This window comes from Berghia stephanieae, chromosome 3, assembly GCF_034508935.2.
Source record: "Berghia stephanieae isolate SIO BIC M18660-M18661 chromosome 3, UCSD_Bste_1.3, whole genome shotgun sequence".
Classification (NCBI taxonomy): domain Eukaryota; kingdom Metazoa; phylum Mollusca; class Gastropoda; order Nudibranchia; family Aeolidiidae; genus Berghia; species Berghia stephanieae.
This window is the reverse complement of record NC_088362.1, coordinates 25,931,708-25,948,622: the sequence shown is the minus strand read 5'-3', so window position 1 is coordinate 25,948,622 and position 16,915 is coordinate 25,931,708. Positions and strand designations below refer to the sequence as shown.

Sequence of the window (16,915 nt, the reverse complement as noted above, 5' to 3'; positions counted from 1 at the left end):
GTCAAAAGGGAAAACCATGTTATTCTACTGACCGCATGCTGCAGACTTATAGATAGAAGGGAAAAAAAGAGAACCACAAACACATGACGTCATACGGAGGCATCCGTGTTGTCCAAGTTGTGAGTATTTTTGTTAAAATCAAACCGTCTTGGAAATATTCAAACTTACCCGAACAGGCTAAATTTAAAAATCACAAAAATGAAAAAAATAAAAATTTTGTGAACTTGACTTGATCTTTTTTCTATAAAATGCAATATCCACTAAATTTTTAATTCAGAAAAGTGAATGGAGCAGGCACTTATGTTGGTAACAACAAGATATGAAGTGAGTAGAAAAGTGCCAGAAGACAATAGAGAATAAAAAATTTTTTATTCTCTATTGTCTTCTGGCACTTTTCTACTCACTTCATATCTTGTTGTTACCAACATAAGTGCCTGCTCCATTCACTTTTCTGAATTAAAAATTCACCCCATACACCGGAGCATACTCAATGTCTCAATCGTTTCTATGTTATATGTTTGTGATGAGAATATTGGCTATTAAGCTTAACTGCTGGTCAAAATTACTTCGCGATGGTGGCGAACGAATCGGCGATCTCAAGAAGTGGGTGAGGAGGGATCTAGAAATGACTTTGGGTTTGAAACGAATATTTTTGTGTTCGTGGATAGCTCACACGGTAGAGCCACGCTCTCACCTGCCAGGCGGAGTTGTCGTACCAATAAGGTCGCAGGTTCAAACCCCACCACCGCCGCGAAAAAAATTTTTATTCTCTATTGTCTTCTGGCACTTTTCTACTCACTTCATATCTTGTTAATATCCACTAAACGTGCTCAAAGCGCTTTACAAGGGGTCCCTGGCCAATAGCAACACTTAACATGTAGGACGTGACATGATGACGCCTGTTAGTCGATATCTAAAAAAAATAAATTCGGATAGAGACAACGCTGTTAATGAACAGGTACTCATTTTACAGCCTGAGTACGGTGAGAAAATTTGAGTAAAGAGCCTTTTTTCAAGGACTCAACTATGTGCCGAGCAAGGGTGGAACCCAGGAGCGTCTGATCCGAAAGCGAGTGTCATACCACTAGACCACATTAGCCGCAAGAAAATATTATTGTATCTTGACAATGAAATAACATGTCCGATGTGTTTTTTTTTCTGTCTTCTAAAGTGTGGAGAAGGCTGAAATCTATCATAGGATGTACATTATACTATATTTGTTGTTTAAACATTTTTCAATCTATCGGGGGAGGGAGGGGGTTGGGGGGGGTAGGGGAGGGGGTCACATTTTGCTGAGATATGGTCTTAGTCACCCAAACTCTGCCATACTCTGGAAAAACACATATTAAAATAATTGGCTAGAAAACTCGTCCTTCAAATATCGATCGATTTAAATGACTCTCATCTTGGCAAAACAAACCTCTCAAACCCGGGACTTCTGAAGTCCCGGGTTTGAGAGTGTTTTTGCCAAGATGAGAGTCACTGAAATCGATCGATATTTGAAGGACGAGTTTTCTGGCCAAATTTTTAAATATGTGTTTTTCCAGAGTACGACATAACTGGCCTTAGTCAACCCAATCCACGGCAGGTGGATTAAAACAAACAAACAACGAATATCCACCAATGGACACGCAATAATAATTGAGTACATGGGATATATTCTATAGTGATAGATCTACGATGATATGACAACACTACAGTATCCTAAATCATATTTCATACATTGATGATGATGATGATGGTGACGAGTTTGGGTGATATGATGATGATGATGATGATGATGATGATGATGATGATGAGGTGACGATTGGTTGATATGATGATGATGATGATGATGATGGATGTGACGGGATGGTGATGAGTATGTGGAGGAGGAGAGGGGATAGAGGATGAGAGAGAGGAGGAGGAAGAGAGGAGGAGGAGGAAGGAGGGGAGAGAGAATGTGATGATGATGATGATGATGATGATGATGAGGATGATTATGGTGACGACTTTGAGTAATATGATGATGATGATGACGATGATGATGATGATGATGATGATGGTTATAATGATGATGATGATGATGATGATGGTGATGATGATGATGGTGAGGAGGATGAGAGGATGATGGTGATGACGATGATGGTGAGGAGGAGGAGGAGGAGGATGATTGACATCCGTTAATGATAACAAAAGCAAAAGCCACATGCAAAAAAACCCGCTGCCGTGATGTGACACCAAAGCTGATTTTCTTCCTAATGGATTGAAGGCGAAAGCCAGACGCAAGGGGGACGGAAAAGCCTCTCTAAATACAGGAACAGGAACTTACCAAATACACACACCGGAAGTGACATCATAACCAATTGTGTGTCAGCGAGTGGGTGTGATTATACCGAGCCATCGATGGAAATGTAAGAATAAATTAAGAGGGATTTTAACATGCAAATTTATTCAGATTTATAGCAACTCTGAATACCCACTAGTTATGCAGAGGAAAACTTCGGGACACAAAATCAAAATGCCTTGAATTAAAAACATGCACATTTTACTGGCACAGAATTTATTCTATTTTGTGACACCTTTCTAAAACAATAGTAACAATAATAATAACATAGTTTGTTGACGATATTTATTCTACGACAAAAATTGATTTTATTTTCTAAGTCTACACATGTTGTCTTATCCTGTACTAAGAGTGTAAAAGCTGAAATAATATTGGTGTTTAAAAACCATTTTACTGATGAGTTGGGGGGGGGGGCGATAGCTCAGTTGGTAGAGCAGTCGCTACAACTTAAATTGTGGACCAAAATCGATCCCGGGCGCGGTCGGGATAATTTTTTTCTGACCCCTCCCCCCTATCCTGTCCACTGGCAGTGATTGGGTAGCTGGTATATTAGATCTGGTGGAAAGTACTTTGAGATAGACTAACGTCCTATCAAAAAAGGACAGCAAGCAATTGCTATTGTCCATTTCACGCTATGGAAACCGAGATAAACTCCGGCTCCATGGGGCATAATGGCTCGAAAGGACAACTTTACCATTGAGAGTAAATCATAAATCTATGACATACTGATAAGAAACGACATGCAGATTCAATCTTACATCTTGTAAACAATGATTGTGAATATAGGAGACAATCCAAAAACAAAACGAACGATGCCACTTTACAATGCAAACAACGGTTGTGTTTACGATAACATTGGCTTGACTGAATACACTCAGAAACTTTTACTCAACCACATTGACATGTAGATACGTAAAATTAGACAACCGCAAATCCAAACAAAAAAAAGGCAATATTTTGAATAACTCAGTCATTTTTCACCAAACCAAAAAAAAAAAAAATAAACAAACAAAAAAAAACAAAACAAAAAGAAAACAAAAAACAAAAACAAAAACAAAAACAAAAGCAAAAAAAAACAACAAAAAATAAAAAAAGCAAACAGACCCGGACTGTTCCGAGGCAGCAAGAAATATTGCCACAAACTAGCGATAAAACTAGCACACATTATCTTCATCTTCAACAAAAGCTGAACCCATAATCGTTTATAAGTTACTGTAACTTGAAACTAAAACAACTGAGAGCTTGATACTATAATTTACTCTTCATGCAATAACTAAAAATAAAACAACCTAATCATAAACAAAGCAAAAAATAGGCCTAAATAACAGATAAAAATACGATAAACAAAACAAAAATCGTCCTTGAACGACTATGTCACAAGAGAACAAAACCATTCCATAAAAACAATTTTTTTTTTAAAAGTAACATAAAAAACACTTTATATCATCTTAAATATGGACCAAAATGAAATTAATAATAATTAATATCGATATGAAGACAAGCAGGCAATCGGATTCAAACCTCATACCCAGAACAACATGGGGTTCTTTCTGGTCTTTTATGTGAGATAAGCAAAAAGTCAGGATCGAAATAGAAAAAGAATATAAATTATTTGTAATCAAATGTGATAATCTAGGGCTGAATTCTTCGACTTCAAAATTAGAACATATTCTTTAAAAATATCAAATGGCAATATGGCAGATAGTTATGATTATTTATAACTCGATACCAAAACAAACAAACAAACAAAAATTGAATGATCGCAGTTTGTCTTTGTACCTTTGTAACCGTTTAAACATCTAACACATTTTAACAACAAACCTCTCTTCCAAAACTGAAAAAAAAAAAAAAAAAAAAAAAAAAGAGAGAGAGAGAGAGAGAGAGAGAGAGAGAGAGAGAGAGAGAGAGAGAGAGAGAGAGAGAGAGAGGAGAGAGAGAGAGAGAGAGAGAGGGAGAGAGAGAGAGGGAGAGAGAGAGAGGGAGAGAGAGAGAGAGAGAGCGAGAGAGAGAGAGAGAGAGAGAGAGAGAGAGAAAGACAGAACGAGAAAAGGAAGAAAGAACTATGATTAAGCATGAACTATTCATATTCGAACTTGTCTATAGTCAGATAGAATAACATTATTGATGAATGACGATGCTTATGAAGACGAGGACGATGAAAACAATAAATCTACAATAATAAAGATGAGGACGAAGATAAATATTATCTTCACACAATAACAGCGAACGCCAGTTAAGTGGGACAGCACTTTCTTACAGCCACCGCCCAAATTACCGAATCAATTCATTTAAATGGTTTGTTGTTAAACATAGGCTGGGAGACAAGTTATGAATACTCTATGCAACCATATTCATTACAATCAAAACAGTTAGGCAGTTAGGATCACAATGCTATTACATTACAAAACCAAAAAAGTAGTATATATATATCTAATTTGATGTCACCTATTAAACTACCATTTAAAATCAAAATGAATGAATGAATGAATAAAGGAAAGAATAAATGAATTAATTAATGAATTAATGAAAGAATAAATGAATGAATGTCTAGTCATCCAAATAGAAAATTAGTATTTTAAACGTGGGAGCAACAATGATGAGAATGGGACAAAAATATACAATCAATCTATAAGTCGTAAAAAATCAACATATTCTAACTTAAATACATGAAATAAATAAAAAAAAGAAATGACTCGTGGTCAGTGTGTTGTGCAGTCGATTATTCAAGGAAAGTGTAGAACTGAAAGGGCATCAAACTTTGTATAATCCCCCCCAAAAAATTCTACATTGTCTTACATGTCTTTCGGCAATCTCCAGTTCCAGACCTTCCTTGATGAGATTCTTCTGGAATTGTTCCCTGGCCATCTTCTTCTTCCTCTCCTCCTCGGCGTCATCGTCCTCTTTGTAAACAAGGACAAAGTCAACCTTCCGGCGGGCATCTTCGAAATATAGACCGGCATCGAACGACTGGGTGGGTTGAAAGGGGCAGGTGAGGTAGGAGGGGGGGGGGGGGGCGATGAGAGGATAAGAAGAAATTGTATTGACTTTATGTTGTTTTAATTTCATTACCTAAATTCAAGGTGAAGGTCACATTGTTTTCATTTAAAATAATGCCAGCAGTTTACGTAATATTTTGAAATGTAAAAATTTTTAAAAAGAAAGTTAATCATTTTTTAAAAAGTGCTAACTCTGATCATCTACGCCAACAGTTTTAGGAATTTTTCATTAAAAAAAATGTTTTTGCGATTTTGGAAAAATAATAATACCTGATCCTAGTTTTTGAGAAAAGAAATAAAATAGGATTTTTTTGGGGGGAATAATGGATGGATTGGATAACATTAATTTATTGATTGTTTTGAAAAGTTGTGAGGAAAAGACGAAAATCAAAATGGAAAAAGAATCAGTTTGATTAAAATTATATCGATTGTTGTAGTTGTTGCGATTTCAATATTACGTTTAGAGATTCTATTTTTAGCGATGAAATCTAATGAAAAAATAATAACAAAAAACAAAAAACAAAAACAAAACAAATATAAACGACAGATTCAATTTAAAAAAAAAATAAAATCCCCAATAGATTAATCTGTTTACAATGCGTTATCATTATTATTCATAGTTTTCAAATATATGTGAATCGACTTGTACATATATACAGGTCTGACATCCGAACCCACTTATGGGCCTAGTTTTTAACATTGTTGTAATAATGGACAATATTTTGTGCCATTTTATAAGATTTCCATTACAACAATGAGCCCATAAGGAATTGGGTTACCAGGCCTGTATATAAGTGCACGTCGAAGTGAGTGTATCCTTTGTAACTAAAAGATGGTTACTGTGATATAAAGAGAGATACGTTGTCGTGAAGTTACAAGTGGAAATATATAGTATAATATTTAATCTGGCTCGTGTGATGAATCTCTATCATGTTATAATTAAACAGTAAATCATGATGAATAGTTAGACAATTGGTTATATAATATTGTTACGTTTGCAATGATTATAAGACAAGTGGGAAACCCAAAGAGGTCATAGTTTAAGAGTACCAAAGAAACGTTTCAACTCAGTCCCATTCATTGTTATGAAAACAAAAACCCACCATTTTTAAAACTCAAAAGTAAGAAAATAAAAGAAAGAAAAACTTCTTGCTTATTTATCAAATAAAAATGAAATTTACGGGTAGAGGTCTAATATCAAATAAATTTGTTAGGTAAAAAAAAAAAAAAACAAAATTGAACAAATTAAAATAAAGTAGTTGGTTACTACATCATGATTATTTGCGTGGATATCTGGACGTTTAAATCTGGGGGAGGGGGGGAAGCGAGTACATATATGCAGGTCTGACATCCGAACCTACTTATCGGCCTAGTTAAACATTGATAATATTTTTGAGATTTCAATTCCAACAATGAGCCGATAATGAATTGGTTTATCAGAACTGCAAATAAGTGCACGTCGTCCTGGGGTCATAATAATTGTTATCGATTACATTGTTCTTACAATATATAAAAATTTAAGTAAACAGTACAAAGTACACGAAATTATATTATAAGCTCAACTTTGGCAGAACGTTTTGAAGCCATACAATCATTTATCCTGCCGGAGGAAGACACAAAATTGCGTGAGATTAGAGAAAAGCGTGACGGGTTAAGAGCAGTGGTAGGAAACGAACATTGAGAGACTCTAGAAACTTTCTCCTGTAACAACAAGACATATAATGGCTCACAAAGTATTTATAGATAGATTTTGAGACACACTCAACAAAAAAGGCACAAATCAACACTTTGAAATTAAGATAAATATCTTTCCGTTTCAATTATATTGTTTAAGTTTAAGTCGTAATTGTTTTTCCAAATCGTGATATTACGATAATTTCGTAATAGATGACATGTCTGATCTTTATTCCTAAATAAAAACTTAAAACAAAGTTAATGTATTTTTAACAGTGGCGGCTCATCCTTCGTTTTATGGACGATAATACTAGGATGAAAATATTTTTAAAAATTCCCTTTATTTATCCCATAGGGGAAATTTGTCTTTCTGCTCTATTCCAAAAGAAAACTCGAATAACCCAGGCGTAAGCCGCAGTGCAGCGCCGCAAATTGAGCTAGGGCCAGGTGGCTTGCTCAAGGCCACACAGCGCAGCAGCAGCGAGGTGATCGAACTCGGTACCTTTCGGGTACGAAGCAAAGACCGTATCGCTGAGCCACGCTGACCCAAATATAAAGAGCTGTGAATCAAAAATGGATTAAATAGCAGATAAAATGCTATACAATAAAATTAAAAGCATGGTATAATTATAATAATGGCAAACATGGCCGCACAGATGAGTGTTAAAAAAAATATATATATACATATATACACACACACATATATATATATATATATTATATATATATATATATATATATATATATATATATAAATATATAAAATATGTTTATATTTTGTATATGCTTTGTTGATATACATATAATATATATACACACATATATATATATATATATATATATATATATATAATATATATATATAATATATATATATATATATATATATATATATATATATATATATATATATATATATATATATATATATCAACAAAGATATCAGACCGACGACTGTAAAAAAAACCCGACCAAACTGTCAGTCAGACTAAAAATGATAGTTTTTAAAGATAAGAATTTCACTCAAATTGTAATCAACGAAACATGAGACTCGCGTCATCATCAAAACAAGTCAAAATGTTCTATCAACTCTATCATAAAATCATTATGATAAAACCATCCTCTTGATAACAGAAATTTACCAAAAAAAAGTATTACATATAAAAATTCCCAGTGACTAAATTCGGGATAAAACATAATGACATAATTAGTATATGGATAATTATGGTTTTATGTTGCCCCAGTGTCCCCTATTCTGTTAATTTTGGTATTAAAATTAAGGTGCAAATTATTAACGTGACCAAGGATATTAATATAATGACACGTTGGCCCGTGCGATATTTTTAGAACTGACGATACAACAACATAATAGGACAGACCAATAATTATCGTAATTATAACAATTATTATGAAATTGATATTATATATATTTATTGTATAGATTTCCAAATAAGATACTGTCCTTATAATTTTATCATTAATTTATGGCCGAAATTACACGACGCATGGCGATGTTGGATATACAACGTAAATTAAAGAAATTAAGGAGTAGCAGGCACCGCTGTCTAAGATAAAGAACTGAACAAGTGTGTATGAAAGGTGCCAGACAAATAAAGAACGTTTCGAGCTCAAAACCCTTCTTCAGCCAACAACAACAACAACAATAATGACTAAATTCCAGATTGACGACAGAGAAATATTGTAGGTCTATCTGGAATTTAGTCATGTATTTATGTCTTTATTGGGTTTTGTTGTGGCTGAAGAAGGGGTTTGAGCCCGAAACGTTCCGTGTTTGGTATTTTGTTCTTTTTTGAAGCTGTTATATTCATTTTTGTTTATTACTTTTTAAAATCCCCAAACCATCAGAGAGACCCAAGACCTAATGCTTAATAACCTTTAACTAATTGTGTAGATGTTTAAAAGAAATATAGTCCGCAAGAATTGATAAAAAAAAAAAAGAGAAAAAATATGCTCGTGCTTTTTTTTGTTTTTTTTTTTTTGCTTCTAATCTTTTTTTGTGTCAAACGCACACATTTTATAAATAGATTATTACGTATAAAATTTAAACCTGGTAAACAATTTATAATCTCTTTAATAATATCTTTGTAAACCGACAAAACTTTACAAAAATAAAAATAAAAAGAAAGAAAACAAATAAGAGAAAAAAAAAACAAAAAAACTCTCCGCTTATTTCTTCGATCGTAAACGCTGTTTTGTGCACATGTCGTGTGTATCACTATTTTTTAAAAATCAGACTAGCATATAACCATGACGTCATCAAAAAATGTTGGCTTGTAATTGTAATGGGATCCTTCATCATTATGTGTTTGGGGTAATTTTTCTCAAAACAATTATGTAAATTTAACAAATGTAAAGCAGAAATTATAATATTGGTTCACGTTAATTTTGATATAGCCGGAAGTATAGAAAGCCAGGAGAATGCAATCGATAACTTTTTCGAAGCACAGTACAAAGTAAACAGACTGGATAAAACACGAGCTACGGATGTGTTTACTGGCTGAAATAATAATAATAATAATATCGACACAAGGGGAAAAAAAAAGCTTGTCACTCAAAGCAGATGAAACCTAAGAGTTAAAATACATTCTATATAAAAAAGATATATCATCTCTGTACTGCCTTACTCTGAAAAAAAAAAACAACCCATATTAAAAAATTGGCCAGAAAATTCGTCCTTCAAATATTGATCAATTTAAATGACCATCATCTTGGCAAAAACTCTCAAACGTGGGACTTCGCGAAGTCCCAGGTTTGAGAGTTTTTGCCAAGATGAGGGTCATTTAAATTGATCAATATTTGACGGACGAGTTTTATGGCCAAATTTTCAAATATGGGTTTTTCCAGAGTACGACAGTGTAGTAAACATATTATAAAAGCTGCACTATAGATACTAGTCAAGAATGAATACCTAGTAAAAATAATAATTAAAAAAAAAACAACAAAAGTAAATAGAAGAATGAAAGCTTAAAATTAGAATAAAAAGAAAGTACAGTAGCTCTTTGAAAAGCGTCGAGCGCGCATGAGCATTTGTCATTTCCGGTTTCGTCAAGGGGATTTTTGCTCCCTCCAAGAAACTAAAGCCACAAGGGAAAATGGCGGGTAACCAGGCGGCATGCACTATAACTAAATGTCTTGGATGGAAATTGAAGTTTATATTTATAGGTTTTTGAAAGCGAGAGGCATGTCTTGAAGATGCGCTGATGAAGCCACTGAGAGAGGAGAATTTGACGGCTTTTGGCGGCTCAAGCAGGCACCAGTCAAAGCCATTTATAATTTATAGATAGTATGCGCTTGGCTAAGAAGTTCATAAAAATGCCATCCGGAAGTATAACGGACCAACACACAAAACTATGTGTAAGCGTAAACGTTTATAGTCTGGTTAATACAGTTTAGTGAGAATTACTCACAAACGCGGATGGCAAAAATAATAACAAAGGCCTGAATGACGTCATCTACTTTCTATTTATAACCACATTATAGAGTTCATTGAAAACGGCATTGGCTCAAGCAGGTCAAACGCTGGTCACAAAAATGTATATCCGAACTCTATATCATCTATGGGAGAACGTGATATCTGAAGGCATTTGTCAAGCAGTGCGAATTGCATTCAATAGTCTGATGTCACGTCGCCCAGCAACGGCGGCCATCGTGGTTCTAAGCAAAGAAAATCGGTACTTTTTATTCTTCATGTTGGCTAGAACTTTTCATATGTCTTGTGATCAGATCAGAATGTGTAAAAGTCAAAACATGATCAGCCTTGTAATGTTTTTTTCTCCCTCTGGATACGCTTTTGTGCTCGTCGGAGAAATATTTCGCCATTGTTCCGATAGTTTAGAGCCAGTTACTAAGTTACCATGCGTCATTACGAGGGAAGTGACGTCATGTCATGTCTGTTGAAGCGTATAGACAACCATTGTGTGGATGTTTGTTGTTTTTCCAACACTGTTGTCGACATTCTCGATTATGTAATGTTAGAATTGAAATAGTGATGGCAGACTATGCTAGAATGCTTATTGGCTACGGTGCTGAATAATAATAATAATAATAATAATAATAATAATAATAATAATAATAATAATAATAATAATAATAATAATAATAATAATAATAATAATAATAATAATAATAATAATAATAAAAAATAAATAAATAAATAAATATATTAAAAACAAGCAATAATTTGTCGTTAGTCAGTAGGCAAATTAAAGTTAAAGATGAAACCAAAACGGGATGGGCAGGGGAAGTAATCGGTGTTGGTGTCAATGTGTTAAAGAAGTAAATCATGGGTTATATCCCTTTGACTGTCATATTGTGCCAAAATCGCCCAACCATGCAAGCCAAGGGGAGGTTATGCGTTCTTCACCTCTTTCTTTTTCATGTCGTCGCTTCTGAGCAGCTCAATGTTGTCCTTATTGTCTTCTACGTCCTACAGATTCAACAAAACAAATGAAGGATTTTGACGTGAAACGAAACATTAAGGATAGACTGAAATAAATACTAAGAAATACCCAAAAATAAACAGAAAATAAACAAAAACAAAAACAAAACAAACAACACATCCACAACGTGCTGAACAAATAAGCACAAATTCAACAAAACAAAAGAAGGATTTTGACGTGAAACGAAATATTAAAGATAGACTGAAATAAATACTAAGAAATACGAAAAAAATATTCACAACGCACGGAACAAATAAGCACAAATTCAACAAAACAAATCGAGGATTTTATCGTGAAACACAACACGAAAGTTGGACTGAAATAAAAAGTGAGATAAGCAAGAAACATCCACAGCACTGGAAACAATAAATGTGTAAAAGTGTACACGGTAGAATGATTGATATAAGCTACTGCACCAATACACCCCACGGAACAAAAAATAAATGGTTAGAATCCTAAAGCACTTCCTTATACGACCCAAGGATAGTTTTGATTAATCATAAATATAATATAGGATGAGAAGAAATTTATCAAATCTTGAATAAGTCAACAACAACAACAAAAAACAACAAACAAACAACTAAACAAAATAAATAAATAAAACACGTATCCTAGACCTGGAATATTTTTTTCTCCACCCACTAAAATATTATTATATTATAATATGGGTATACATCGGTTTGAACAATATAATATCACCAACACCAGCGCCCGGTACAAAAAAAGCATAATACAAGAAGAAACATACTGAAACAAATAAAAATAACAATTAAAAGGATGACGACCCCAACACCAAAATTTACAGGATCCTGGGACAAAAAAAATAATGCATTATTTATAATATTAACCAGCCATTTTATATACTTTAATTTGCCTGCGATGAAATAACATTATTTTACTATTATTATATTTAGAACGAGCAATATTTATTGTGATGCTGGATGCCTGGTGATGGCTGGAAAGTGAAAATGATAGAGTATGTCATGCAAAAGTTTGAAATAATAATTACTGTGAGGGTTGGACAAACAATGAACATGACTGCCTTAATGAACACTGAAGTGAAAATCCAAATTTCTTTAAAACTTCAACTCCTGCCATTAGAGAAGTTTAGAAGACCATACGTATCACGCATCCCGTATCGCGTAACTATCACGTGACCATTCTCATTATACGTGACTTACTTACTTATCTGAACCAGCGACCACCTGAGCTCTAGCCCTTCGGTCTTGTGCCATGACGTAGAAGTTAGACGTCTTTTGTAGTTGTTCCAGGTGACTATAAAGTGTGTTACTGATGCTTGGATTTGGTGGGAGGAATGTGCATCTCAGGTCTTCAAGAGGTTGACATTCAAGCAAGTGGTGTGTTACTGTTTCATTGGGGTGTTGACATAGGGGGCAGGAAGGGGATGTGTCTTTTGTAATTTTGCTTAAATGGTTGTTGAGCGGTATGTGTTGTGTTCTTAGTTGAAAGATGATGCTTTGCTGTTGTCTTCTGAGCTTATTTAGGCAATCAGTCTTTACAGGAGTGGTCATATGGGAAAACATACATCTACCCGTGGTGCTCATTGCCCAACATTATACGTGACAAATAGTGCCACAATGCGATCGCAGCACACTACACTTTTACGTAAAATGAGAATGATCATGTGATAGATACGTTACACGTGATGCGTATTAAGTATGATCTGCTAAACCTCTCTACTATCCACTTGGTCGCAACTGAGCATCTAACAATTTAAACCACGAGAATCGGGTTCGTTTAAGCTCGGGTCGCATATTACGTGTAGTTACTGCTGTCCTGGTGACAACATCAAGTTATGACGCCAGATTCGAGTAACATCCAGACCATGCCATAACTTTACTTAACCCTCTCCTTACCAACTATAGGAAAATCGTCACATTTGTTACGATGCAACGAACACTTCTATCATTCATTTCTTTTGTTACATCACAACAATTAAAGAAGAAAAAATTGTTATAGCTCCTTTTGTAGAGCAATATTATCATGTATAGAATGTCCTTATTGCTTTTCTGTTTGAGTAAGAAAAATCTATTTTTGTGTTGGGTAGGTATGAATTTTTGGGGGAAATTCTAAAAATAGCTCGTAAGGAGAGAGTTAAGAGTCACTCTTTCATTTCAAATTTTTGTTTTGACATAGATAGGTAGCAACAAATCCTTTTTCCATTTCCAAAATACGTCTTTGACTTGTACATGCGATACAACTTTGAGAAATACGTCACTCAAAATTGTGTTTTTCTTCAAGACAAGTAGGTAGATGAATTTCATTGATACAAATTTGCAGATGAAAAACAAAATATTCACATCAAAAAGTGTGCTGTTTGTTTATGACTATTTCTTGTCTTTTAGAAAAATAAACCATTTATTCGTGTCCAACCCTCTTCCGGTTCCCATCTTTAGGCACTCTAGCAGCAATGTAATTATTAATGAATATTGCTTATTAACAAGCGTATTAATTTATTTGATGCGTTAACATTACAAGTCTAGGTTCATTTCATCTACGATCTCTACGAATACATTGGAAAATAGGTAAAAGTGAAGTTTGATTAACCCAAACACTCAAGCCAACGTGTACAACATATATGCATGTCTGACATCCGAACCCACTTATGGGCCTAGTATAACATTGTTGTATTGGACAATATTTTTCGTCATTTTTTAAAGATTTCCATGACAACAATGAGCCCATAAGGAAATGGGTTATCAGACCTGCAAATAAGAGCACGTCGACTAAAGCCAATTAGTTAGTGTCATGAATGTCGTAAATCAAGTAAGTTCTGATTTATTTTAAAATCTTCTTTGTCTAACTTTTGGGGGGCATATAATTTCGGGTCAATAGAAATGTAAAATAGCAAGAATAAATAAGAAGTCACTCAATTTTACGACATTCGGCGCACTCTCTGATGGGCGCTCTGTGTGTTTGTTGACAAAACGTTACTGTTACCGTATAGTCAGCGGAAAAGATGCAGTGTGGTCTTGTGTTATAAAAGCCCCGAGAGTGAGAATAACGTTAGTGCCAGGAATGAAACAAACGTTAGGTATTGCCCTGGTATCCGGCCAGTGTCCTATGGACATGTTTGATAATAATATGATGATAAATTCCTTTCTGTAACACCTAACATTCGCCTGATCAATATAGACCCGGCTATCCGGCCAATGTCCCATGAATATGTCTGATGAAAACATGATGACACATTCCTTTCTGTAACACCTAACTTTCGCCTGGCCAATAGAGACCTGGCTATCCATCCATATTTTGCTGGCAAACAAATAGGTGGTGAAAATATCTACCTGGTCTGCCAGATTTCCAACTCTCATTCAAGCTCATCCCCATGAGAACTTGGGCGGTAAGAATCCACTTCTGGCACTTTCTTACTCACTTCAGATTGGGTCATTGTCTACAATCTACTTTTCAGCGGTAGGTACTGATTTATAATTCTCATAACGGGCATTGTTATGGCCGTATTGGTGTTAGGCAGACCTGAAGACCTGCATACTTGAAAATTTAAAAATTCGTAGTTTTTAGGATAAAAAAGTAGAAGTCGATATATTTAACTTTATAAGTCAACAATTTACAATTACAAGGATTGAAAAAACACTTCGAATCCTTTAAATTATTAAATCTGACATCAATTTTAATTTCAATGAGTTCCCATGACTTAGAGATGCTCAGGAAGTTCTGAAATTGAAGCCAAAAAATTTCGTATTTCTACGGATTTTTCGTAGTAGTAGGCAGGTCTGATGTAAGGGGAAAGAGGAGATAACCCCTCCAATTATCACAACTTATTCCACTACTACAATCGAGATTAATAAATAATTTTACAGAGGATGCCAACAGCAACCATCCTTGATAACATTTTAAGCCAGGTATTTTTTAATTGACGCTGCTAAGTTAAACCAGAAAGCTGTGACTTTTAAAAAATACCAAAGTGAATATATAGACGAGGATACGTGTTATGAAAAAACCCCCATGAAATTAGAAATAATATTCATAGAATCAAAATGCATAAATTCTGACATGGAATTCGCCAACTGCTATGGTAAGGTTGTCAGATTGCTTTATCTATGCTTTTTTATGATAAATAGAAAAATACATAAGCATAAATAATACAATCTGACAACACCTACTCAGCAAAATTTCAAGCGACAGGAATAATTTTAGCAAATAACACTGGTTATTCACATGTAACTATTTAGTAAAGTTTTTAAGTAGTTACTTTCTCAGTTGCAATTCGTTAAAATAGCAAGAATAAGTTTATCTTAATGGACCCAATATCGCATTGGCAGATTAAGGGAGAAAGTCTGTCTTGGTTGACGGGATGTTAATGAAGCAACCTCGTGGAATGATAATATGACGATAATGACCATCAATGGTTGAAGACATTAAATGAAGAAAATGAGGAAATAGGACAGGGAAGACGAGGAAGACGAGGCAGAAGAGGAGGAGGAGGAGGAAAAGGAAGAAGAAGAAGAATGTTGAAAATGAAATGGGAAATCATTTATGCATTAAAAAAAATTCTTATCAAATCATACATAAAATTTTGCATTACTGTAAAGTGAATTTGAGATTTCTGACCACTAAAAATATGAATATCATCTACTTAAACATTGAAATAAGATTCAAACACATCGGAAAAGGCATTGGTGAAGAAGCTACGTCCATTCATATACAAGTCTGATTGACCCCAATTAGTTGTTGTTTCATTGTTGCTATGGGAATAATCATAAACAAACGGTTTAAAATTGAAAAGAATGATAATATAAGCCCGTAATTACATTCGGTTATCAGACTTGTAAAGAGGTGGACGTAGGTGATAAAGACATATTGACATCAATTAACATCAAAGATATATATAGTCATTGTCCGAGTCTATACGTGCAAATGCCAAGTGTAATTTCACAGTGTTTTATAGAATAATACAAACTAAGTTGTGATGAGAAAAGTTAAGACCTACACGAAGGTTCTTGAGTCGCTCAGCAAAACGTCTTTGTCAACATAAATAACAATGTGAAATTGAATGTAATCTTCAATTTAATAAACGAAATCAGATAATGTTGACGTTTCGGGTTTCCCTTTTATCAACAAAACAGGATGAATGAAACACTACAGACGAATGAGATAACATATAGTGTTTCATTCATCCTGTTTTGTTGATAAAGGGGAAACCCGAAATGTCGACATTATCTGTTTTCGTTTATTAAATTGAAGCTTAGACTCTCTATTCAATTTCACATTGTTATGTATTTCTTCGAGCTTCGAAATGCAACAATCAAAGAAAGAAAACTACAACACGCAAGAAGCCTGGTGCGAGGAATGGAAAAGGAATAAACCAACAGGAGGGGAACTAATTGAAGATCCCTGTAAAAGCCTCCCAGGTCCACATGATCAACCAAGAAAATACTGGGTAGCTGCAAATAGACTACGGTCAAAACATACAAGAA

At 34.3% G+C, this 16,915-nt stretch overlaps 1 protein-coding gene across 50 annotated transcripts in view; it reads right to left on the bottom strand.

Annotated features, from left to right (window-relative positions):
- The window catches only part of LOC144967431 (anoctamin-4-like), a 165,623-nt gene that overhangs the window by 43,231 nt on the left and 105,477 nt on the right, over positions 1-16,915 (bottom strand). For 38 of the 50 annotated variants that reach the window (XM_078904666.1, XM_078904637.1, XM_078904641.1 and 35 more), the window contains 2 exons: positions 11,381-11,443; positions 5,123-5,293 (listed from right to left, as the gene is read on the bottom strand). In XM_078904666.1, the coding sequence (XP_078760792.1) occupies positions 5,123-5,293; positions 11,381-11,443 (234 nt within the window). The remainder of the gene's footprint in view (positions 1-5,122; positions 5,294-11,380; positions 11,444-16,915) is intronic. The other 12 variants (XM_078904667.1, XM_078904674.1, XM_078904676.1 and 9 more) reach the window with 1 other exon arrangement.